The sequence below is a fragment of the Astatotilapia calliptera genome, chromosome 19, assembly GCF_964374335.1.
Source record: "Astatotilapia calliptera chromosome 19, fAstCal68.1, whole genome shotgun sequence".
NCBI lineage: Eukaryota > Metazoa > Chordata > Actinopteri > Cichliformes > Cichlidae > Astatotilapia > Astatotilapia calliptera.
The window spans coordinates 10,909,013-10,935,859 of NC_137440.1; the positions used below are offsets into that span (position 1 = coordinate 10,909,013).

At 37.9% G+C, this 26,847-nt stretch overlaps 2 protein-coding genes and 1 long non-coding RNA gene across 3 annotated transcripts; all 3 read left to right on the forward strand.

The window, feature by feature from the left end:
• Positions 1 to 940: 940 nt before the first annotated feature.
• LOC145422614 (uncharacterized) lies at positions 941 to 13,209 on the forward strand. The gene is made up of 6 exons (XM_080294158.1): positions 941 to 1,210; positions 2,813 to 2,843; positions 3,777 to 3,808; positions 6,081 to 6,107; positions 9,094 to 11,725; positions 13,107 to 13,209. The coding sequence occupies exons 5-6, from the start codon at positions 10,158 to 10,160 to the stop codon at positions 13,207 to 13,209; spliced, it is 1,671 nt and encodes a 556-aa protein (XP_080150284.1). The 5' UTR covers positions 941 to 1,210; positions 2,813 to 2,843; positions 3,777 to 3,808; positions 6,081 to 6,107; positions 9,094 to 10,157.
• Positions 13,210 to 13,518: 309 nt separating this feature from the next.
• Positions 13,519 to 17,727, forward strand: LOC145422343 (uncharacterized). The gene is made up of 2 exons (XM_080293586.1): positions 13,519 to 17,309; positions 17,470 to 17,727. The coding sequence occupies exons 1-2, from the start codon at positions 13,713 to 13,715 to the stop codon at positions 17,578 to 17,580; spliced, it is 3,708 nt and encodes a 1,235-aa protein (XP_080149712.1). The 5' UTR covers positions 13,519 to 13,712; the 3' UTR covers positions 17,581 to 17,727.
• A 1,042-nt stretch (positions 17,728 to 18,769) lies between these two features.
• Positions 18,770 to 22,267, forward strand: LOC145422344 (uncharacterized). Its single transcript, XR_013903627.1, has 3 exons — positions 18,770 to 19,314; positions 19,496 to 19,632; positions 19,719 to 22,267. It is a non-coding gene; the product is annotated as an uncharacterized LOC145422344 (long non-coding RNA).
• Positions 22,268 to 26,847: the final 4,580 nt, after the last annotated feature.

Consider the following 26,847-nt stretch of genomic DNA (forward strand, 5'->3'; position numbering starts at 1 on the left):
GCTCTCTGATTGGTGGATTCAAATTCAGCAGCTCCCAGGCTGACCTAGAAACTTACTTCTCTCTCCCTGTGCATTTTTATGCTGATTTTTTCATTTAACAAGTATATTTGAGGGACCCTCAGCATGTTCAGCATTTTTTCAGCTGTCCATTTTGCTTTTCCAATTTTTCTGTTTAACTTATTACTATTGTGCTAAATCATACTGTTTCTGCTATTTCATAAGATTTGTACTTAATATAGTATTTCTGCTTTTAATAGGATTTGTGCTTAATATAGTATTTCTGCTTTTTATGTGATTTGTGCTTAATATGGTATTTCTGCTAAATTATAGTATTTCTGCTTTTTATAGTATTTGTGCTAAAACATAGTATTTCTACTAAATGTAGTATTTATGCTTAATCATAGTATTTCTATATATTTCTGCCAGGTCCCCAGGCAGCCAATCCTCTGTGAGGACTGAGACATTCAAATTTTCAAATCAGGGCCTGCACGGTTTCCCAGCCAATCATATAAGTGTCCTGAGGCATTCAAATTTGCATATTGGGGCCTTCATGGCTTCTAAGCCAGCCAATCATATCTGAGGGCTGAGGAATTCAAATCCACAAATCAGGGCCTGCACAGCTTCCCAGCCAGCCAATCATATATGTGGCCTCAGGCATTCAAATTTGCATATTGGGGAATTCGTGGCTTCTAAGTCAACAAGTCATCCATGTCATATATCTCTAAAAATTCATATTTTAATGATAAATTGTCAACACTTGAAGATTCCCCCATCTCTTCTGAACAAAACGGTGCAGTGACCGTTCTAGCCCTTACGGTTAGGAAATTATAGTCATTTGTTTTGAGGGGAATCCTTAATGGATAATGTTTATATATATATATATTTGTCTTTAAAACATCTTTGCAGACTGACTGTCCTGGACTGGTTGTTGTTGTTTTTTTTTTCAGGTCTGGTGAACTCAGCTCTTTGGTGTTGGTGTTCAGGAGTAGAGCCTTCTAATAATATTTATTCAAGTTATAGATTTAAAGTTCTGCGAGTTTTTTCTGTAGCAAATAAATATTGTATAGAATATTTAAAATCACCTACATTTTTGATGTTTACAATGCCCATTGTGTGTAATACTGGAATTTCCTACTACCCGTGAACGCCTCATCTTTTACCTGACTGCCGGACATCCGCCTTTCCGCACACTTCGCTGAGTCCGCTCTGGGTGAGTGCTGCTCCTCTGCTTCTCCTCTTCTCTCCTAAATGTTTATAGTCTGTTTGTGCGATTTAACGAGTTCTTTTAGTGATTTATAAAGCCAACCGAGGTATAACTCATATTAGAGTAACACGGTGGTTGCTTTTTCTTAGTGAAACTTTGTCATTTTTGTATGTAAAAGGAGTGTTTGATGAGCTAACAACCCGATGCTAATGCCTAGCGCTCCTTTGAGCCCAGTGTGAAATGAAAATTTGACTGTGAACCACGGTTGATGTGTTGTTTTATTAATTACATTTGGTGTGTTTGTCAGTCTGTTACATAAGGTGCAGTTAGTTCTCTTCACAAATCAGTTGGTTAAAACAGCCTCATTCTTTATGCTGTAAAGTTTTTAACGAACCGCCATCTTAGATTCAGTGTCAGCTGTCGGCAAGATCAAAGGAGCCATTTTACCGCCTCTGACCGAACACGGGAGAAAAAGAGTCACGTGTGTGCAGGTCTTGTGGGTTAATTAAGACAAAGGAGGGGGGAGAAACTGAGGATTAAACATAGGCTATGTCCCCACATACACGGGTATTTTTGAAAACGGAGATTTTCCGTTTCTGTTTTAAAAAACAATCCCGTCCACACATAAATGCAGAAATGAAGGAGAACGCTGCTAGGAACATGCCAAAGCAGCAGGTGGCGCTATATTCCTAACCGTGTAGAAATGTTGGCCAATCAGAAGTCTAGAAGCCTCGGTGGGAAATGGTAAACAAAGATGGGGCATAGAAGCAGAACCGAGTCATATCTGTGGGGGGACAGTAACTGTGTGCGCATATGTAAGCATTTAAACACTGCAGAGAGAACAATTAACAGTAACCGTATTGTAGAAATGCATTTCACCGAAACAATAACGTGGCGCACAGTGTGACGTCAAAAAAGGCGCTGCGTTTTCTCCGTTTCCCTGTCCACACATAAATGCAAAAACGGAGTTTTCGAAAATATTCTGGCAAGCGTTTTTAGTTTTTCAGTGACCGAAAACGCCGTTTAAGTGTGGACGAAAGGTGCAAACGCATAGAAAAATCTCCATTTTCAAAAGTACCTGTGTACGTGTGGACATAGCCCAAGAATAATAAGAACTCCTAATATGTAGACTTTAATTTTTAAGAACTGTTTAACAAAGGCTTCTTTGTGCCAACCTAAATCTGCAGCACAGTTTAAATTCTCACTTTGTGGGAAATTAATGAAATAAACAACAGCCCACCTTCACATAAATAAAATATGGCAGTATATTATTATTAGTATGGTACATAGATATTTATTTTAAAACTACAGCATATTTACTATGATACTATGTGCAGTTGGTAATATTTTAGGAAGTAGAATTTGAATGCAGACCACCTCAAATATTAAAGCCTTAAAAATATGTCGTGCAGTTTTTCATGTATGAGTGTTTTGCAATCTTAAATGAGATGTAGACCAAAGAAAACAGAGGAGAGTTGTTGTTTGTATTCCAGCTGTAGTAAACAAAGAAGTTTAGTGAATCTTTTTGACAACAGAGAGTGATGCAGTATTGATGCTGATTTGAGTTTTCTGATCCTGTATTTTTGTTCTTTGTCTTTTGTTACACAGAGTGAAATAAAGCTTGGTTTTGCCTTTGCTGGTAAGTAAACAGTGATTGTGTAACATTTTTAGCAATTTACATACAATAGTTTGGCTTTTTGTGATATCTTGCCATTTGCTCATGGGCAAAAACACATTTAGGATTTATAAGCATTAAAGCCCCCCCCCCCCCCCCCCCCCACTAGATCTCTGAGTGTCCCTAAAAATGTCCCTGAAGTTTAATAGGCCATTTATGTCTAATTTTAAAGGCTTATCAAAGCATTTCTGTAGTAATTATTGTTTTTATTACACATGTTAAGGCCATTTGAGACTCTGCAATTAAATTTTGCCCTCTTTAGACTAAAGTGAGTTCATTTTGTCTGAGGTACAGTGCTGGGAAAAGTCTTTCTTCCTTGCAGATTTATTTTGTTCATGCTTTTTTGTCACATGTTTCAAATCATCTAACAGGGATGATATGAATAAATACAAAAAAGCATTTTAAAGTGATGATTTCACGTATGAAGCAGAGAAAACCAAACCAGAGCTATCTGTTCTAATGTGAGAACATGCTGGTCTCTAATACCCAGCTGTGGAAGCCCTGATACGAAGAACTACCATCAAGCATTTATAGTATCAAGTATTATTTGTGATTGTTGCACGCTTTGAAACTGTGATGTTATCATTTGATCAAGTGTGCAGTGCGAGCAAATCATTGCTTGTGGTATCTGCTGTGTTATGTAATAGCACCAAAGTATTAGAGCTTTACATTCATGAGGAATTTCTGTGGAATTGCAGATGGATAAAACGACACATCACCTTAATAAAGACAGAAATCTTTAATAAGGTGCAGAAAGAGAAGATGGGGTGTTTATAGTAAAGCTGTTGTAAACAAAGAATTTAACAGATTTTTTTTCCCACTACAGATTGTGATGCAGTATTGACTCTGATGCTGATTTCAGTTGTCTGATTCTGTATTTTTGTTCTTTTGTTACAGAGTGAAACAGAACTTCGGTTTTGCCTTTGCTGGTAAGTAAGCAGCAATTGTAACTGCAGTAATATGACATTGTCACTGTGTAACATGTTTAGCAACTTACCTAACGTAGTTTGGTTTTTGTGACATTACCATTTACTGATGGGCAAAAACAAATGGTCAGAATTTATACCTTGTAGCAGCAAAGGCCCCACACATGACCTCTGACTGTCCCTGAAGTTTAACAGGCCATTTGTGTCTGATTTTTATGTTTGAACACAAACAACTGTTTTTATACAGTTGTTCATGTTCTCCGTTTGTTTATGGATTTACCTAGCAGACATAACTATGAACGCATTTTAGGTGAGTTAGTGTAAGTGGTAGCTTAAACTAGGGCTGCTCGATTATGGCAAAAATGATAATCACGATTATTTTCACTGAAATTGAGATCACGATTATTTGACGATATTTATTTAACCCTTTAAGACCTACTATAGAACCAAGTCCACCAGAGCTTATATTATTTTTATTTATTTTTTTTACATGCTGTAGTGCCATTTGTGGGAGCATTTCAAGTTGCTATACATCAATACAACTGTTATAGCCCATATTTTAATAATATGTATGCATTAAGTCCATAGTAATTACATAAATTGCAAAAAAGTGCAATAAACTACAAAAAAAAATTTGAAAATCGCTTTTGTTTTGTTTACATATATTTCTACTTGGAGAAGTTTAAGAGGTTTATCCCTCAAAACTTTAAATACAAAAAAAGTTGCAAAAAATAGTTTCCCACCACAGGAAATTTATTTTGAGTGTCTTCATAGTTTTATTTTGGAGATACAGCAATTTTTATATACTGCAGGAAAAACAAAAAACAATCCTATGATGCAAATTTGCAAAGAAAACAGCATGTGCATCATTTCACTGTGGGAAGTGTTACGAACAGCTGATAGGAACGGCGAAGCGTGTTTCTGGAATATTATGTTTTTGTTCCTCCAAGCGCTTTTTATGCAATTTTTGCAAAGCTATATGTGGAACGAAACCGTGACCGAGGACAAGCTGATGGCATCAGATGTAAGTACAACTCCTCCGGTTTCATATGCAAAACAAATGATTGCGCTAGCTTACACGGTTCAGGTTCTACAGGGATTTAAAAATAGTTACGCAAAACGGAGCGTGCTGCTCTGACCGGCTTTAAAGGGTTAACAATGACTTTTAAAAAATAATATAAAATAGTGTGCAACACCACTGAAGTTTTTTTTTTTAAACTCTTTTCAACCAACGGCAGTCACTCTCCAAATAACTTCTGCTTAGCTTTCCGAGCTTCCCTCGGGTCCTCTTAATCAGCGGTCTCCAACCTTTTTTGAGCCACGGACCGGTTTATGCCCGACAATATTTTCACGGACCGGCCTTTAAGGTCTCGCGGATAAATGATGGAGGGGCTAATAATCGGCTCAGTCATTTTTAATGATCGTTGAAAGCCCAGATCGTAATCGTGATTAAAATTCGATTAATTGAGCAGCCCTAGCTTAAACACTTAAGAGCACCACAGTTGTTGATTTATATCTTCACTCATATTCTGCTTATGTATTACATTAAAGTCAGACCACTATAGAAGTATTTTTGCCTGAGTGAACAGAAGTGGTACGTTAAACATTTAAGCAATAATAAAAGACTAAGAGAACCAGAGTTGTGAGTAGGCAATGTTGTGTATGTTAAAGCCTGTGTGTAATTTATGTACACTAAGTTTAAATCAGTTTCTTAATAAGTTGCTTGATACAATGTGTTTGAAAATTATATATAAAAGGGAAATATTGCAAAATACAAAAAGATTCCTGCCAACAGGTACAATGGAAGGACTTTTTATTATAATTTTTAAGAAATTAATTGCAAAAATGGCGTGCCACTGTTGTTACTATAACATGTCAGAATTTACATGTATTTTAGGATTTACATATTCAGATCAGAACTAAAACCTAATGAGGTTTTCCGTTGATTCTAACAGTTGTGGTTTTTCCACACTTTATTAAGCACTGACTTGTGATAGAAAATGATGGAGCTAAAAAGCCATAATCTGTACCAACAAATATAGGTGCCTCTTCTTTGCACTTCTGTAGTATGCATGCCTTTATTACACATGTCATCGTCATGTGAGACTCTGTAACTAAAGTTTGTCCTCTTTAGACTACAGTGAGTTCATAAAGGCTTGAAGAAATTGAGGATCTTACTAGTTATTTCATGTCACAGTAAATTGGATTGTGTGTGAAGAGGTTCAACAGTGTAAGTCATTAAACAGTGATCTGATGTGTTGTTTCCTTTCTCTAGGATACTGATCTGATCGTCGCAAGTCTGGTAAGTATAGGTTTTGTCTGCAGTACAGTGCTGAGAAAGGTCTTTCTTCCTTGCAGATTTATTTTGTTTATGCTTTTTTTCACATGTTTCAAATCATCTAACAAGGATGACCTGGATAAATACAAAAAGCAGTTTTAAAGTGATGATTTCATTTTTGAACCAGAACAACCTGGTCTAATGTAAAAACATATTGGTCTCTAATACCCAGCTGTGGATGCCCTGATAGCAACAATTACCATCAAGCATTTACAGTAACTGGTAATGACTGGTTTACATCACTGGTTGATTTTGGTCCACTATAATTTCAGAATTGTCTTAATTAGATCCAAACAGGACAGGCAAAAAAAGAAAAGAAAAAAGTCTTAATTAAGGCCCAATATAGGGTTTTCAAGTCATACCAAGTACCACGGTGGTTAGCACTGTTGCCGCACAGCAAGAAGGTCCTGAGTTTAATTCCAACATCAGGCCGGGGTCTTTCTGTGTGGAGTTTGCATGTTCTCCCGGTGTTTGCGTGGGTTCCCTCCGGGTACTCCGGCTTCCTCCCACCGTCCAAAGACATGCAGCTTGTGGGGATAGGTTAATTGAATAATCCAAATTGTCACTAGGTGTGTATCTGCGAATGAATGTGAGTGCGAATGGTTGTCTGTCCCTGTGTGTTGGCCCTGCGACAGACTGGCGACCTGTCCAGGGTGTACCCTGCCTCTCGCCCTATGACAGGTGGGATAGGCTCCAGTGCCCCCTGAAAAGGATAAGCGGAAGCGAATGGATGGATGGATGGATGGATGGATAGGGTTTTCAAGTCATACCAAGTATCTTAATTTCATTAAAGTCCAGACTGATTCGTTTACACCAAGTGTTTTGTTTCATTCATTCAATTGGACTTGCTTGTGTGATTAAACTTAAGCCCAGGACCTGATGAGTTGATGTAGGTCCTGAAGTAGTAAAGGAACTCTGGGACATCACAGTAACAGCACCATGTTTGACTTTAATGCTGGTGTTTTTCTCTCACTATAGATGATTCAGTTTAGTGCAGTTAGTCAGCACAGCTCTTGGTTATCATCGAGATATTATTAGGCAACTTGTTGTAGCTGAACAGGCAAAAACGTCTGGGAGGGTTTCTGTTTTCTGGGGTCTCCAGATCCTTAGAAATCTCTTTGTAAACCTTTACAGAACTATATGTGTTTGTTTCACATTAGAGCAGCTCACGACTAGCAGTTTAGGGACAATTAAATATTCACATAGGGCAGGGGTCTCAAACTCCACTCTTCAAGGGCCGGTGTCCTGAAGCTTTTCCACATGTCCCTGTTACAAAACACCTGAATAACATTTGTAGGTCATTAGTGAGAGTATAGAATTTGACTGTGTTGAAGTGGCATCCCCGAAGACTGTTCAAATTTAAGTAATTTAAGTGTTTGGAAAAATGTACTTCTAAAAGTACTTTCATTGCATCATGTTCATTCACTCATGAGCTGCTATAACATGAATCAAATTCCTGAATTACCACCTCAGCATGCAGTCACGTTCTGTAGAGTTTTGCTAATGACCTACTAATGTTATTCAGGTGTGTTGCAACAGGGACACATAGAAAAGTTTCTGGACACCAGGCCTTAACAACCAGAGTTTGAGACCACTGGTGGTAGGGCATGGTGGATTTCAAAAGCTTCTTCCCTTAAATCACTGCCTAAAAACTGCTTTTTGTAATTTGTCATAATGACTTGCAAAATATAGGTGGGATGAAAACATAAACATAAGACATTTTATAGTGGCCTGATATTTTTATCAAGGCTGTTTTTTGAAAATAATCCTGCCCTAATTTACAAAAGATGAACTGTCTGAAAGTCATGTTTGTTTGTTTGTTTGTTTGTTTGTTTGTTTAAGAAATGTGGGAATCTCCAGCAAAGATCTTACATGCACCAGCTCAGATACAGCACTCACTTCTGTTCTTTTTATCATGAAATGATCTACAAAGAAATGATCATCATACTAAATTTTGCTAATTAGGCCTTTATATCAGCTATGATAAGTTTATTATAGATTTAGTGTAGTGCTTATTGCTGTGTATCAAACATGCCCCAAATGTGACTGAAATATGTAGAAACTGCTGTGTAGAAACTAGCTGTCTCCAAATTTCTCATTTTGCCAAAATTCATACAGAGTGACCTGAAACTGTGCTGTAACCTCAGTGTGTTGGTTTTGTTGGACCATTTAATATTTACAGTAAGTTACTGTAGCAGCACGTCTTAGTTTGAGTTTATAGACTTAGTTTATTGTTTTAATAGAATGTAAAAATGTCCTTATAACAGTTCCACCATCATTTGTTAAACATTGTCATTCTGTTCAGTCCAATAATTTACTGTAGAAGTCTTTAGTATTTAAAGCCCTACATGTATTGTATTTTTGAGATTATAAGGCATAATGTCAATAAACAAGCCTGTTTTTAAGGCAGATTAAGCCAAACAAACAGTCAGATAAGTCAAACTTTATTCAAGTCATTCACAAACAACTCTCAACACTGTTCAGTTGTAACACATAAAATACAGAACAATACACTCACTTTTTCAGTTCATTCCTCATCCACAAATCCATCAAACTCTTCATGGGTTGATCAGTTTGAAATCTGCTTCTTAAGCATGTCTCTTAGCACGTGCCAGGTCCTTGTACACACACCATAATGTTATGTTGAAGCACCGTACGAATTACTCTACGAGGGTCCTGACTATGGTAGCCATAATGCTCTGACAATACATCAAGCAGCACAGCTTTGTAGCTTACGAAGTCTTACTAAAATATTTGACAGAATTTTGAGCGCTGTGTACCACAGAAATCCCGTTTGAGGTCAGTAAGCATAACCAGAATCGATACGCTAGGCACATTGTATGTTTTTGAGATAATGACAGGATTTTAGGTATGCCATATAGTCTGAAGAATATGGTAAATCCAAGCATGTTGGAAATATGACTAATTCCATGCCTTTTGTGTCTTACAGGTGACCTGCTGCAGAAGATCCTCTCTCTCTCTCTATCATTATAAGCAATTCTGTCTATCCTATCACTCTCCCAACTCTATCTAATTTGAAAGCCATTCTATCTTGTATCCCTCTATCCCTACTGCTCTATCTAATTTGAAAGCCATTCTATCTTGTATCCCTCTATCCCTACCGCTCTATCTAATTTGAAAGCCATTCCATCTTGTATCCCTCTATCTCTACTGCTCTATCTAATTTGAGAATCCAAGTTTTGAGAATCCTTTCAGAATCCAATTTTCAGAAATCCAAGTTACCAGAACTTGATCTATCTGTTACAGAATTCTGAGAGATCTCTGCTCTCACTGCTCTTTCTTTCCTGTCATTAAGCTCTCTCACATTCAGTCATTTTGCTTTAAATTACAAGTTGAATATACAGTAGTAGAATTACAGTACAGTAGAATTTATAGTAGAAACTACTTACACAGCCCTACATTTGTCATTTTAATTTTGCATTAGACTTTAGTTTGGACTGCTAGTTTGGCTTACTTTGATCAATTGTATAAAATATCACCTTTTTATAAGTTTATTTGTAATAAGATAATCTGGTTATTTTGTAATACATACATTCAGATAAATAATAAATCAGATCCAGTCTGTTAGTCTGTTTCATTGGCTATAACATTTGACTGCAAGTTTATAGTATTATTATTTAAGGACAAACCCATTTTGTCACTCAGTGTAAGTATTCAGTCAGTATTGTCATCGAGAAGTGCCTGAGGACCCAGACTTCCTGTTTCCTGACTGCTGCAGAACATCCAGCTGAAGAAACCCCGTTTCTAAAAGAGCTACAATAAAACGGACCAAATTGTTTCCAGAGAACTTTGAATTTCCTTTATTTTGAGTTTGGAGTACAAATCAGCTTTTTAACATCTATTCATATATTCATAAAAACATTTTATAGTATAATAGTACATTTCTCAGATTTAACAGTAACTTAAGGAGTTATAAGTTTTTCTGTTTCAAGGTTCAGTTTTGTTTATATTTGTGTATAAACACATATAAGCTCCAGATTGTACTTCAGCAAAATGCCAAGAAAAAGTCAAAGGTCGCAGTCCCAGAAGCTTAGATGGCAAAAGCAGAAAGAACAGGTGAATGTTTCTCAGAGCAGTGAGCAGGTAAAGGTGTGTGTTTCAGCTTTTCCCAGCACAGAAGTGCAGAGCAGTGTTCAGACAGCCACAGTGTCTTATGCAGATGTGGTAAAGAGAAGTGTTCCCTCAGTGTCTGTCCCAGAGCCTGAAGTTGTGCAGGTAATCCAGACTGAACCCCAGCTAACTGTACAAACACAGCATGATGGAGAGACAGCCACAGTGTCTTATGCAGATGTGGTAAAGAAAGGTGTTCCCTCAGTGTCTGTCCCAGAGCCTGAAGTTATGCAGGTAATCCAGACTAAACCCCAGCTAACTGTACAAACACAGCATGATGGAGAGACAGCCACAGTGTCTTATGCAGATGTGGTAAAGAGAAGTGTTCCCTCAGTGTCTGTCCCAGAGCCTGAAGTTATGCAGGTAATCCAGACTGAACCCCAGCTAACTGTACAAACACAGCATGATGGACAAGCTCCAGGACAGTCTCATGTACAGGTTACAAACAGTGAAAGTCCACGAGTGAGTAGCGTCTGTGCTTCCCGAAGCCAGGCTTCTCCTAGGTATGGAAAGTACCGGAATCAGCAATGCATGGCTAACAGTTTGGTTTTCCTGTCATTCTTACACGAGGATGAATTTATTACCAGAGCAGATCTAAACCGTGTGTTGGACAAAGGCCATGCCGTCTATTCAGATGCCAGACTGAGGTTTGTGAACAGTGTGTTTCTAGCCTGCGATGAACTTCCCTCAGTTGTTACCAGCCGCACACACGAGTATCAAGTCGACATGTCTCAGTTTGCTCATTACGGCACATTTGATGGTACAGATCACTTTCCGAGCCTTGAACAGGGATTACAGCGTTTGGCTTCAGAGTTTCGCTATGCTTTGCTAGTCATGGGAGGAACAGTCATCGCTGTTAGCAGGCTGACTTCAGGTGAATATGCATATTTTGACCCTCACCCACGTAAGTCTACTGGTATGCCATTGTCGCTAAGTGTAAGTGGTGGAACTGCAGTTATGTTGAAATTCACACGTCTTAATGACATGATTGACAGGATCAAACGTTTGTACAGAATGTTCAGCATCGCACCAAGCTGTACTTATGAACTACAGCCCATCGAGTTTCACAGTGAAAACGCTGCTGACCAAAGAGATGCTAATCAAACCACCGAATACAGACAAACAGCTACAAGTGCACCAGCACCAGCTTTAAATGAACGTGTTCATGAATTAAACTCCGAAATATACACTGAGCAGACACGGAAACCTGTGGCCAAAGATTTAACCAGTGAAGTAATGTCATCCAGAGTTGATTCTTCAAATGAGACAGCTGCTCCCGGAAAAAAACATCCTTCTGATTATTTTGAAAAGAAAACCTCTGCATCTTCTGTGAGAGAAACTCCGGTAACACCAGATTCTGTTCCTCAGAATGATTCAAACAGTGCCTCCAGTTCAACTAAGATAACAGAGGATCTCTCAGATAAACTGCTGAAACGTAATAAACAGGAAAGGCAAAAAATGAGGAGAAGATTATTAGCCCAACAAAAGCTACCACAACGAAAGGAAAATCAGAAGACGAAAGAAAGGCAGATGTACAGGTTTGATGAAAGCTTCAAGACAAAGAAAAAAAACTCAACTAAGAAGTGTAATGATCCTGATCACAGACATAAAAGGAGTCTGTACAAAAATGAGCTGTATAAATTAAATGCTACCTATAAGGAGAAACACAGAGAACATTTGAGAAAGATGTATAGAGAAAGTGCTAAAATTAGAGAGAGAAAAAGAGAACGTGTCATAAGGACATATAGAGACAATCCCCTATTCAGAGATAAGCAGAAGGAACGTATAACAAGAACGTATAGAGAGTCTCCTATATTCAGAGAAAAGCAGAAGGAACGTATAACAAGAACATATAGAGAGTCTACCATATTCAGAGAAAAGCAGAAGGAACGTGTAACAAGAACATATAGAGAGTCTCCTATATTCAGAGAAAAGCAGAAGGAACGTGTAACAAGAACATATAGAGAGTCTCCTATATTCAGAGAAAAGCAGAAGGAACGTGTAACAAGAACATATAGAGAGTCTCCCATATTCAGAGAAAAGCAGAAGGAACGTGTAACAAGAACATATAGAGAGTCTCCCATATTCAGAGATAAGCAGAAAGAGCGTATAAGAAGAATATACAGAACTTGTGCTGAATTCAGAGAAAAACATAAAGCTTACATGAGGTCATATGTATATAACCTATATAAAGAAAGTGAAGAATTTAAAAAGAAAAAACTATCTTACATGACTAAGCGTTATGGAGAAGAGAGACGATTTCAGCAACAACACAAGGACAATATGAGAGAACGAATGAGAGTAAAATATTGGAACGGTTTTTCTTTCAGACAGATGCATAATATCAGATGTGCAATGAATATAAAACGGAAATATCGCCAGATGCATCGACCAGCTGAGACTTTACAGTGTCATCCAGAGAACACTTTAATGAATGAGGCCATATCTTGTTTCAGATCAAACATTAAGTCAGCACCATCTTATGTTTGTACTGTTTGTCTAAAAGCTTCTTTTCCTAATCAGGTGAAAATCTGCAAAAGACAAAATTACTCAAAACACCAAACTGTAGCTCATCAGTGTCTAACTGGTAAATATGTTCATGTGTGTGATGAAGCATGTCATGATCACTGCAGCTTTCCTGTTGAGAGAAAAAAAGAGTATATCTGTCACACATGTCACAGTTCCCTCAAAAGTGGATGCATGCCCAGGCTTGCTGCTGTTAATGGTTTAGAACTGCAGGATATTCCAGCTGAACTTTGTGATCTCAACATTCTGGAGAGACATCTGATTGCCAAATGCATACCATTTGCTAAGATTATTCCTCTTCCAAAGGGGAGACAGAGACTCATACGTGGTAATGTGGTATGTGTACCATCTGAGGTCCAACAAACAGTTGACAGTTTACCGAGGATCAGAAGCCAATCACAGATCATGAGGGTGAAATTGAAAAGACGACTGTGCTACAAAGGCCATCAGCTGTTCCAGACTGTCACCTGGTCTAAACTCATTCAAGCTCTGCGTAAACTGAAACAAATTCATCCACAGTACACAGATATTGTTATCAGAGATGATGCATTGCTTTGTGATCCAACGTTACCTGATGATGACAGCAGTGATGAAGCCAGCATGGCAAGTGATGATTATAATGAAGCAGATTTAATAGAAATTGACAACTATGAAAAAGATGCCCTTTTGTGTGAAAGTGAGTCTCAAAGTGACCAAGATATTAATATGCAATCCTGTGATGAACAACCAGAGGAACAAAATCCAGATGAACCAGAAAGTGATTTGAGCAATGGAGGTTTTGCTCTAGAAAGTTGTCTGCAGCCTGTAGACATTTCAGAAGAGATTCTCTGTTTCACTGATAACACATATTGTGTGGCTCCTGCAGAAAGAAACAATCCTGTTAGCTTCTTCAGAACTCCTCATTTGGAAGCCATGGCATTTCCTGTGCAGTTTCCTACTGGTCAGAATACACTGGATGAAAAGAGACGTCTCAAGCTCACACCAAGTGCTTACTTCAAGTCAAGGCTTTTCAACATTGATGCAAGATTTGCTAAAGACACAAATTACTTGTTTTTCTCACAGTTTGTCACTGAAATACATTTGGCTAATTCCAGCATGACAATACAGCTAAGGAAAGGTAAAACTATGACCAAAGATGGACGCAAAATCACATCAGGAATGTTACAAAGTAAGACAGAAGTAGAGAAGCTGGTAAGAAATAAAGATGCAATCAGATTTATGCAGCCACTCAGAGGAACTCCAGCTTACTGGCAGAAAACTACCAGAGATCTATTCAGCATGGTTCGCCAAATAGGAACACCTCAGTTCTTTGTCACTTTCTCTGCTGCTGAGATGAGATGGCCTGAAGTGATTCAAGCAATAAAGAGACAGCAAGGTGAAGAGGTTGATTTTGAAGCCCTGGACTGGTCAGAAAAGTGTGAAATTCTAAGATCAAATCCAGTAACCACCATGCGAATGTTTGATAAACGTGTTGAGGCTTTGTTCAGAGATTTGCTTTTTTCTCCTGCACAGCCCCTTGGTGAGATCATTGATTACTTTTACAGAGTTGAGTTCCAGCACAGAGGTAGTCCACATATACACATGTTGCTGTGGATTCGAGAAAAGGTAGAAGCAGATGTGGATGATGACCAAACTGTCTGTGACTTTGTGGACAGATACATCTCAGCTCAACTCCCTGATCCAGAAAAACAACCTGAACTGCACAAAAAAGTCACTGAGCTACAAAAGCACAGCAAAAACCACACAAAGACATGCTTTAAGAGTGTGAACTCTGGTTGTAGATTTGGGTTTCCCAAACCACCAGCCACAAGAACAATGATTGTGAGACAGGATGAGGATTCAGACACTGAAGCTGCAAAAGCCAAACTCAGACCTTTGTTGAACCTGCTGAAGGAACCTGAAGCTGCTTCCCTCACCATAGAGCAGATTCTGTCACGATGCAACTTAACAATGAATGAGTATGAACAATGCCTCCAAGACATAAACAAGAAAACAGCTCTGATTCTGAAACGTGACCCAAATGAGTGTTGGATCAACAATTACAACCCAGACCTGCTTGAAGCCTGGAACTCTAATTTAGATGTCTCATTCATTTTGAATGCCTATTCATGTATAGAATACCTCTGTAAATATATAACAAAGAAAGAATCTGGCCTCTCTGAATACCTGAAGACAGTTATTGACAACTCTGATAAGAACACCGTCAATGAATGTGATGAAATGAGAGCTGTGATGCAAGCTTACTCAAAAAAGAGAGAGATCAGCGCACAGGAGTGTGTGACTCGAGTCTGTGGCCTAAAAATGAAAAAATGTTCCCGCAGTGTTGTATTTGTACCAACAGATGATAACCCAGTAAAAATGAGTCGGCCCATGAGCTTCCTGGAAAGCACAACACACGACAGTTGTAATATTTGGATGACAAGTTTGAGTGATAAATACAAATGCAGACCTGAGACCCCAGAATATGAGGAAATGTCACTGGCTGATTTTGCTGCCTTGTGCAGGTTGGTGAGTGGTCCAAATGAAGGAAAAGATGTGCTTCCTCTTCTAAACCAGCTTGGATTTGTACAAAGGCGAAAGAATGATAAACCAGCTATAATCAGATATTACCACTGTTCACAGGAAAAAGATCCTGAGCAATATTATGGTCGACTGTTGAGACTTTACCTTCCACACAGATCAGAGCAGGAACTGAAACCACAAGGGTTCCAAACCTATCAGTCCTTCTACAACTCAGGTTTTGTACGAATTCCATGTTCAGACCACAGTGAGTCTGTGAAACGGATTGTGAAAAGAAATAAAGACAAGTATGAGAAGAACTCTGAGGATATTGAGAGTGCACTGGAAGAGTTTGAACAAAATAGGGATGTTGTGATTGATGAATGGTGTAATCTTGCTCCTGAATCTGAAGTTGTGAGGCTGCAATGCGATGAGAATCTTCCTGAGAGACATTCTGATGATGAGAACGAACAGGAGAATGTTCCCGACTACAGTCGTCAGTCTGATGCTGTAACAAAGATCAGAGCCGTCAGAGAACAACCTGCAGTAGATCCAGCCGTGGTACGTGTAATGTATCAGAATCTGAACCAGAAGCAGGCCTGCGTGTTCTATGCCATAAGAGACTGGTGTATTCAGCGAGTTTGTGGTTTGAACCCAGATCCATTTTTCTTCTATATCAACGGTGGTGCAGGAACTGGAAAGTCACATCTGATTAAGTGTATTCATTCTGAAGCATCAAAGATCCTGAGCAGACTGCCTGCTAATGCAGAAGAAGCTGACATATCAAATCCAACTGTTTTACTGACTTCATTTACCGGTACAGCAGCTTTTTCTATCAGTGGCTCTACGTTACATTCTCTACTGAAACTACCCAGGAGTCTGAAACCACCCATTCAAGGACTTGGTAACCAACTGGATGAAGTCAGATCTGAGCTGATGAATGCTGAAATTATTGTTATTGATGAGATTTCAATGGTTTCAAAACCCCTTTTTGCTTATGTGGATGCAAGACTGAAACAAATCAAAGGCACTCAGAGACCTTTTGGTGGAATGTCAGTTTTAGCTGTTGGAGATTTTTACCAGCTGCCACCAGTGCGACAGTCTAAACCTCTCTGTGTTTACGATCCAGAACAGATTGACCTATGGCAGGAACATTTTCAGATGATCACTCTAACCGAGATCATGCGTCAGAAAGATGATGTGGCCTTTGCAGAGATGCTGAACAGGATTAGAGTCAAAGAAAAGACAGATGAGCTTTCTCAGTGCGACAGAGATTTGTTGTCACAGGCTGTGACTGCACCAGAAGAATGTCCAACTGAGGTCTTACACATTTATGCCACCAACAAGAATGTGGAATCCCATAACATAGATACCCTGAAGAAGCTTCATTCAAACATCATAATAATCAATGCAGACGATTTCCAGAAGGATAAATGTACAGGCAGAATGGAACGAAGAGACAAACCATTTACAGGTGGGCGAAATGATTTACCTGACACTCTGAATGTTGCTGAAGGAGCTCGAGTCATGCTGACCAGAAACTTGGACACACTAAACGGTTTAGTCAACGGTGCTTTTGGTATACTGGTAAAGGTGGTGAGATCTGAAAATGATGGACACATAATTAAACTGGGGCTCAGGATGGACAACCGGCAGCCTATGAGACACAACCGCAGTGCTAATGCAGCATCTGATGATCTTGTTTACATTGAGAGAGCAGAGGAGAGTCTGAAGTTTAAAGGAGCAGTACGCAGACAGTTTCCTGTAAAGCTAGCATTCGCCTGCACAATTCACAAAACTCAGGGTCTTACAACACAGACAGCTGTAGTTTCAATGAAGAACATTTTTGAACCAGGTATGGCTTACGTTGCTCTCAGCAGGGTGACGTCTCTCAGTGGACTCTATTTGCAGGACTTGGATGAGAAAAAGATTTACGCCAATCCCGAGGTAACTGCAGCGCTCCAAACCATGAGACAAGCCAGTGTTGAGGAAATGATGCCTCTTCTTCAGGTCAGAGAAACAGCCAGCAGACTTGACACTCTTACACTGATCCATCACAATACAGAGGGTTTGCCATCTCACATCAGTGACATCAAGAGTCATCATGAAATGTGTTTAGCAGATGTTTTGTGTCTCACTGAGTCTCACCTTCAAGGCTCCTTTGTTGCAGACAGTCTTCATTTGGATGGCTACACCATGTTCAAACGCAACAGACATGTGTCCTACACAAACTTTCCTCACATGGCCAGCAGAAGTGGTGGGGGAGTTGTTGTGTATTTGAGGAATCATTTTCAGGTTCAGGTAAAACAGTATCTGCATAATGTCACTGATCTTGAGTTTTTAGTGTTGAAGGTTCAGGCTCCATTCCCTGCACTCATTGCTGTTGTGTACAGACCCCCTGACTACAGTTTGACACCATTCATGCAAAACCTGGTAAGTCTTTTAGATTCACTTGAAATAATGGACTGTCACCCAATAATTGTGTGTGGAGATTTTAATGAGAACCAGTTGCAGAGTGGAAGAAAACAGATTCTGGAGCAGTTTCAGTCGAGAGGGTATTCACAGCTGATCACTTCTGCCACTACAGACAAGAACACCCTGCTTGACCTCATTTTTATTTCTCAGCCACAGAAATGTCTGTATTCAGGTGTTCTGAGATCATATTACAGTTACCACAACCCTGTCTTTTGTGTCCTGTCCTCGAGCCAATCATGAAGTCGTCTGGTGAGTTTTGAAACAATTACAGATCATGTTTGTTACAGAGTTTACTGATTGTAGAGCATGAAAAAGATTTTTCATTGAAAAAAGGGTCTTCCCTACTCTGTCTGTCAGAAGACCCTTTCTTATTGCAATGTTATTAATCATTTCACCAAATCATTGCTGAACTTCATGCAGAGCAGAGAACATCTGCTATCATGCACCTCTGATCTGAAATGTGCTGCAACATTTGATAAACCAACATCATGTTTTAAATGACTAAATCTTTTTACTATGACGTATGTAGCTCAACAAACGAGATCTTCCCCTCCAAGGGCTTTAAAATATGAAATAGTAAATAAATAAATCCCAGATAAATGCAGGTATTTATTATGATGACATACACGAATAAATACAGACAATTATATTTTCTTGATTATAGTAGATTTTGTAGAATCAAAAGTTTTTGTGATGAATGAGTTTTTGCTTATCATGTTTTACAGGTAAAAAATGTCAAAAGTTTTAAACTATCTTTAGGCTACCAGAGATGTCTATAATGATACATTATGTAGAGAAAAACATTAGTACAGCTTACAGAATATGTATAAAAACTGATTTAGAAGTAAATGGATAGTTTTCTGAAAGTTCCCGACTACAGTTTAACACCACCCACCCAGCTCAGCCCCCAAGTGTCTATGTAATGCTGGTATGGTGTGTGAGTTTGACTTGGCCTTTATCCGGGTGGGTTTGGGTTTGGGTGGATAAAGGCCAAGTCAGAATGCTCTGAGCAGCTGGAAAAAGCTGCTAATAAACAAAGACATCAGAAAGTGTGGGCTTTAGGTGTAGCCCCCGCTTTCTGATGCACTAATTAAACTTAGTAACCGACACCCCATACCAGCATTACATAGACACTTGGGGGCTGAGCTGGGTGGGTGGTGTTATAAGCACGTGTTTTGTTAGATATATTTTTTCAGATAGGGCACAGTCTCCTTTGTGGGAAAACCTTCAAACTTCACCATCCTCAGCTGAAACAACAACATCTTAACACCATCTTCATGAACTGCTGAGCCAAACCTGATCCATCAGTGCTGGACTGCACAGATAACTACATGCCACAAGGAGACTGCTGTGTTATGAACTGCCATACCAGTGTGTCTTCAATGGAGAAGATGACACACCCATCACCTGACCTCCTGCCTGATCTGGAGACCATCATCATGCTGCCACACTACAACCTCTGAGACCATCAATGATGACTCCTACTGAGGAAACTGTATTTCCTGTCAGAGATGCTCAGTGATCCTCAGAGCAGAGAGAGGTATGATTCTTTATCTTTGATAAAAAATGTCAGTGTTTTTAATTCAATTAATTAATTAAAATCCTGTTTATTGAATAAACAATTCCACACTCAAATGATTATACTTGTTGACACTTTTTGAGTTTTAATTGACATTATGGATTACAAATCTATGCTTTTTCTACTCTGTCTCTCTGTGCAGGTATTGCTGTCTTCTGAGTTCTTCAGTGTCCCAACTGAGACATTCAAACCTCATTGCAGAGCTCATGTCTTTCCTCACCATCATGTAAGTGTGAGATTGCTCTGGATTCTGGTTATGTGGCCCGCAGCACCTATAAGGTATTTCAATATTGTTCATTGTATAACTTATTTGTAGTTTTTAGGCCTTAACACAAATAAAATGTTCCTTTTTCTGTATTTTTTAGAACAAGCTCGTCCAGTGTGCCTGCATTCCAGCTTCACAGAAAAGAACATCAGACACCAGCGAGGGAGGATAAGAAAGACAGACACAACAACATTGTCATCCCCTATGTGGCCGGTGTATCAGAAAAACTCAGGAGAGTTTTCTCCAAATACGACATCCCAGTGTACTTCAGACCCAGCAAAACACTCAGACAGAAACTGGTTCACCTGAAAGACAAAACTCCTAAACACAAACTTAACAATGTGGTGTATGCTGTACAGTGCAGCGAGGAATGCCCAGACTTCTACATCGAAGAGACCAAACAGCCACTTCACCAGCGCATGGCACAACACAGAAGAGCCACCTCCACAGGACAAGACTCAGCAGTTCATCTGCATCTAAAGGACAAAGGTCACTCTTTGAGGATGCCAATGTTCACATTTTGGATAGATGGAGGAGTGAAAGAAGCCATTTACGTCCACTGTGAGCGACCATCTTTGAACAGAGGCGGTGGTTTACAACACCAACTGTCTGCCATCTATAATCCAGTTTTGAGTTCCCTCCCCAGACACTGTAACGTCCACTCACATCCTGGGAGTGGGCGTGGGTGATTTCCTGACCTCAGGAAATCACATGATAGGGTGGGGCCAGGTTTCACAATGAGCTCACCCAAAACCCTGGCTGATTGGGACCCACACCCACTTTCACACCTTGGCTCATGTGATTAGGTAGAGGATCATCAGGGGGTTCTTTGTCCCTGTTTGTGGAGAAACTCACATTGGGTTTAAATCTGGGACTCTCCACCATTGACCCTTAGAACTGAAGAAGCTTCTCGGATGAGAGGTGAAACGTCTTCAAGAAACTCAAAGAAGTCCAGACGCTTTTCTTTCCAAGCTCCTTAGACTTCACTTGTGTTAATTACATTTTATTTGTTGTTGTTTTCTTTTAGATTTATATGCAGTGATTGGATGTGGTGGAGCTTTGTTAACCGCGTGGAAAACATCTGTTTGTGATGATATTTACAATGAGGCTTTAAGGTGATAGTTTCCATGTAATTTCAATCCTTTTACTAAGCAAAAACATGTTTGCAATTAACATATTTTTTCAGTTTTGTCTTTTGGATTTATGGTTAACATTCCTCTGTGACAGCAAATACTAAACTGGTCCAAGTAACCAGCATATCATTGGTCAAAGGCAAAAAGGACCACATGTCACACTAGCAATGAATTTGTGACTGTGTTTGTGTTAGTATAGAGTAGGTCTAACAGTGGTTTTCCACATCTGCTCTAATATATATAGATAATGGGTCAGACATATAAAGTCATTTTGAAAAGTTCATAAAGGTCATTTATATGTGTTCCTCTTTATCATTTTATATCAGGTCACACAGCTGACTTGAGTTTTGATCAGAGTAGAACCATAACATTCATGCTAATGGTTCTACTGTTTACAGTTACTTTATGATGGATTTCACCCTGGTCACAGCACTATGTGAAAAGCTGTTAGAGGTAAAGTTAAGCCAATTAATACCTCATCATAAGTCACTCTCTAATGCAGGGCAGTGATTATTATTCACTGTAATTTATTCCACAACAATGTTCTTTATTTGATTCTTTAAATATGCACATCGATTGTTTGGCTGTGTGACTCTCCACACCTGAAATATATCACAATGTGGACTTCATTTCGACAGTATTTTGTAGATTGGTACCATATTTATCATCAAATCATCTTGTGCATTTATTAACTAAATGTTGTTTGTTTTTGTTTTTTTGTTTGTTTGTTTGTTTGGGGTTTTTTTGTTGCCATTTTTACATTTCACCAACTGTGTAAATTCTGCAATTTTACTTTGGTTTTGTTTCACATCAGTTTATCTGCTGGCTGGTAATCCTGTCTTCCTTCTCTCACCCCAACCGGTCGCAGCAGATGGCCGCCCCTCCCTGAGCCTGGTTCTGCTGGAGGTTTCTTCCTGTTAAAAGGGAGTTTTTCCTTCCCACTGTCGCCAAAGTGCTTGCTCATAGGGGGTCATATGATTGTTGGGTTTTTCTCTGTATCTATGAAGCGCCTTAAGGCGACTTTTGTTGTGAATTGGCGCTATATAAATTTAATTGAATTGGTTTTCTTCCTTTTCTAATGTTTCTGGTCATTTTTCACAGTTAAACAAGTAACTTTGAGGTTACTTCATCATTTTTAGCTTTTATCTGTTTACAGTTTTTTCCTAATAATTACATTTCTGCAAAATTATAGCAGTTCTGATAAGTTGTAATATTTCTGCCAAGTTATTAATTTTCTACTAAATTATATCATTTCTGCTAAGTTATGTTATTCTAAATTATTACATTTCTGCTAAGTTGTAGCTTCTGGTAAATTACAACATTTCTGCTGAATTGTTATGTTTCTTCTAAGTTATTGCATTTCTGCTAAGTTATTGCATTTTTGTTAACTTGATGTTGTTCTGCAAAGTTATTAAAATTTCAACAACTTTTTAAAAACTAGCTTTGATTTCTTCAGCTTCTTCAGCTATTTTCAACTATCTTCAGCAGACAGCTTCAGCTTTACAATTTCTGCAACTTTTCAGCTTTTTCAGCTACTTTTTGCATGCAGCTTCAGCTTTAAAGCATCCACACTGCATTTTCGCAGGAAATGCAAATTTTTCTAATTATTATTGTGTGGATGCTTTAAGCATCCACACTATTGAGTTCCTGTTTCTCTTTATTCTTTATTATTATTATTGTGTGGATGCTTTAAGCATCCACACTATTGAGTTCCTGTTTCTCTTTATTCTTTATTATTATTATTATTATTATTATTCTTAGGACTTCCGTACACTTTTCGCCGTTAAACTACTTCCACAATTTTCAGCCGATTTTCACCGTTCAAATTTTAAACTATTCAGCTATTTTTGCTCTTTCCGGCTATGACTTTTGCTATTTTTAACTATTATACTTTTTAAAATATTCCACTTTTTTCCTTTAATTTGTCCCATTGAAATGAATGGGAAACTTCAGCAATTCTGCTAAAATTTGCTTGTTTTTGAAACTTAACTACTTCCTCATACTTTCACCTAGAACAACCATTCAAATTTTAAAATGTTCACAAATTATTGGGCTATTCAGGTATGATTCAGCTTTTTCAAATCTTTTACTGTTTTACTTTTATGCCTCTTAAAGTTTTGAGTTGCAAAATTGTGATTTTTCACAAAATACATGCGTTGTTATGGTTGCTATGCTCTTGGCTTCCAGTGTGCCACTGAAGCTTTTGCAGTCTTCTCTTCATGTCCGAACAACTGTTTGCTACTTGCTCAATTTTCACTCAACTTCCACAAATTATACATCAAAACGTAGGTATTTTTGCTGGCTTTCAGAAAATGTCACTATCATTGTTGTGGTATTCATAGAACTTTCGCAAATCTCCTCAGACTAACACAAGGTCAGAAAACTCTCCATATAAAGTCAATGGAGAGTTTGTTCAAAACCACCGCTGCATTTCTGTAATGAGAGGCATATTCGAATCGTCATATCTCCTTAACGAAGCAAAGTTAAGACATGAGGCTTGTCCCGGCATATCTTCAGACACTCCTGACGCTCACAATTCAAGAATTTCTTTCTCAACTATTACCGTTCTGAAATGAGTTGGACTTGTTTGAGGGTAGGAAATTCGTCCTTCGCTCAGATTTCTTCAGATTTCAAAGTCTGGAAATGAACCACTTTTTTCTCTCATCATAACTTTTTGTTGGATTTCCACAGAGACCTGAAAATTTCCATGATTGTTCACCAAAGCCTGCTGTCTCTTACGGTGCAAGAATGATATCGATACTCCAAATAGATTTAGAGTTACAAAGCGTTGTTTGAGGGCAAGTCAAGGCAGTTTTTGCTTCGCTCTACTCAGTTATGGTGCATTAGAAGTCAAATATCTTTAATAATTCATATTTTAATGATAAATTGTAAACACTGGAAGATTCCCCCATGTCTTCTGAACAAAACGGTGTAAGAATGACCGTTCTAGCCCCTACGGTTAGGAAATTATGGTCATTTGTTTGAGGGGAGTCGTCACTATGAGAAATAGACTGCAATAATCCTGTGCCTCTCTCTGCTGCGTGTGTAAAAAGATGCACCTTTTTTGGCGGGAAAACGTAAACAGCCACTCTGATTGGTGGATTTAAATTCGGCAGCTCTCTCCCTCTGTGTCTGTCTGTCTGTGTGTGTGTGTGTGTGTGTGTGTGTGTGTGTGTGTGTGTGTGTGTGTGTGTGTTTAGTGGGAGAGAGAGGACCCTGCCCTTATTTGGCAGCATGTCATTGTAGGATTTAAATTGAATATAGTTAGACTGATTGACTGGATTAGAGCCTGTGTTTGTGTGTCCCTCTCTGCATTTCTGTTTCAATATGCCTCCATATTTGTAATTTTGTAAGTTATTCTGCTAAATCATAGTATTTCTGGTACTTTTTGGTACTTGTGCTAAATACAGTATTTCTGCTAAATTATAGTATTTCTGCTTTATTATACTATTTGTGCTAAAACATAGTATTTCTACTAAATGTAGTATTTCTGCTTTTTATACTATTTGTGCTAAATTATAATATTTCTGCTTTTTATACTATTTGTGCTAAATTATAATATTTCTGCTTTTTATACTATTTGTGCTAAATTATAATATTTCTGCTTTTTATACTATTTGTGCTAAATTATAATATTTCTGCTTTTTATACTATTCGTGCTAAAACATAGTATTTCTACTAAATGTAGTATTTCTGCTTTTTATACTATTTGTGCTAAATTATAATATTTCTGCTTTTTATACTATTTGTGCTAAATTATAATATTTCTGCTTTTTATACTATTTGTGCTAAATTATAATATTTCTGCTTTTTATACTATTTGTGCTAAAACATAGTATTTCTACTAAATGTAGTATTTCTGCTTTTTATACTATTTGTGCTAAATTATAATATTTCTGCTTTTTATACTATTTGTGCTAAATTATAATATTTCTGCTTTTTATACTATTTGTGCTAAATTATAATATTTCTGCTTTTTATACTATTTGTGCTAAAACATAGTATTTCTACTAAATGTAGTATTTATGCTTAATCATACTATTTCTGCTTTTTATAGGATTTGTGCCTAATATAGTATTTCTGCTTTTTATAGGATTTGTGCTTAATATAGTATTTCTGCTAAATTATAGTATTTCTGCTTTTTATAGTATTTGTGCTAAAACATAGTATTTCTACTAAATGTAGTATTTATGCTTAATCATAGTATTTCTATATATTTCTGCCAGGTCCCCAGGCAGCCAATCCTCTGTGAGGACTTAGACATTCAAATTTTCAAATCAGGGCCTGCACGGTTTCCCAGCCAATCATATATGTGTCCTGAGGCATTCAAATTTGCATATTGGGGCCTTCATGGCTTCTAAGCCAGCCAATCATATCTGAGGGCTGAGGAATTCAAATCCACAAATCAGGGCCTGCACGGCTTCCCAGGCAGCCAATCATATATGTGGCCTCAGGCATTCAAATTTGCATATTGGGGGAATTCGTGGCTTCTAAGTCAACAAGTCATCCATGTCGTATATCTCTAAAAATTCACATTTTAATGATAAATTGTTAACACTGGAAGATTCCCCCATCTCTTCTGAACAAAACGGTGTAAGAATGACCGCTCTAGCCCCTACGGTTTGGAAATTATGGTCATTTGTTTGAGGGGAGTCCTCACTATGAGAAATAGGCTGCAATAATCCTGTGCCTCTCTCTGCTGCGTGTGTAAAAAGATGCACCTGTTTTGGCGGGAAAAAGTACACAGGCTCTCTGATTGGTGGATTCAAATTCAGCAGCTCCCAGGCTGACCTAGAAACTTACTTCTCTCTCCCTGTGTGTGTGTGTGTGTGTGTGTGTGACAGAGAGAGAGAGAGAGAGAGAGAGAGAGAGAAAGGCTTTTAATGGGATGATCTCATTCTAAGATTTAAATTCAATATATTTAGACTGGTTGACTGAATTGGATCTTGTGTGTGGGTCTCTCTGTGCATGTGTGTTTCCTCATGTGTACATATTTGTGATTGTATGGCTGTAATAAATTTTTTTGCAGATTTTTGTCATTTAACAAGTATATTTGAGGGACCCTCAGCATGTTCAGCATTTTTTCAGCTGTCCATTTTGCTTTTCCAATTTTTCTGTTTAACTTATTACTATTGTGCTAAATCATACTGTTTCTGCTATTTTATAAGATTTGTGCTTAATATATTATTTCTGCTTTTATAGGATTTGTGCTAAAATAAAGTATTTCTACTAAATGTAGTATTTGTGCTTAATCATACCATTTCTGCTTTTTATAGGATTTGTGCTTAATATAGTATTTCTGCTAAATTATAGTATTTCTGCCAAATTATAATATTTTTGCTAAAACATAGTCTCAATTTAAAATTACAATATTCATAGTTCATCACAGTGTCTCTGGTAAATCACAATATTTCTGCTCTGTTGTACTATTTTTCTAAATCATAGTGTTTCTGTAATGTTTAAGTATTTTTGGCTAAATATATTCTTTCTGTTATCTTATACTATTTCTCCTAAATTCTTGTATTTTTGAGAAGTTATCATGTTTCTGGTAAGTTACAATATTTCTGCTAAATTCTGCTATGCTATTGTATTTCTGCCAAGTATTATGTTTCCTCTAAGATATTGCAGTTCTGCTAAGTTATTCCATTTTAGCAAACTTCTTTTGCTTCTGCAAAGTTTTTACAATTTCTGCAACTTTTCAGCTTTTTCAGCTAGTTTTTGCATACAGCTTCAGCTTTAAAGCATCCACACTGCATTTTCGCAGGAAATGCAAATTTTTCTAGTTATTATTATTATTCTTAGGACTTCCGTACACTTTTCGCCGTTAAACTACTTCCACAATTTTCAGCCGATTTTCACCGTTCAAATTTTAAACTATTCAGCTATTTTTGCTCTTTCCGGCTATGACTTTTGCTATTTTTAACTATTATACTTTTTAAAATATTCCACTTTTTTCCTTTAATTTGTCCCATTGAAATGAATGGGAAACTTCTGCAATTCTGCTAAATTTTGCTTGTTTTTGAAACTTAACTACTTCCTCATATTTTCACCTAGAACAACCATTCAAACTTTAAAATGTTCACAAATTATTGGGCT

Bases quoted from the DNA above. Each gene is read 5' to 3' on its own strand.
- LOC145422614 (XM_080294158.1), top strand. From the start codon at position 10,158: ATGCCAAGAAAAAGTCAAAGGTCGCAGTCCCAGAAGCTTAGATGGCAA. The intron at 11,726-13,106 runs GCAAAAAATGAG...CCTCTTCCAAAG, and splicing joins AAACGTAATAAACAGGAAAG to GGGAGACAGAGACTCATACG.
- LOC145422343 (XM_080293586.1), top strand. From the start codon at position 13,713: ATGGCATTTCCTGTGCAGTTTCCTACTGGTCAGAATACACTGGATGAA. The intron at 17,310-17,469 runs GTCAGAGAAACA...CCTTTGTTGCAG, and splicing joins AAATGATGCCTCTTCTTCAG to ACAGTCTTCATTTGGATGGC.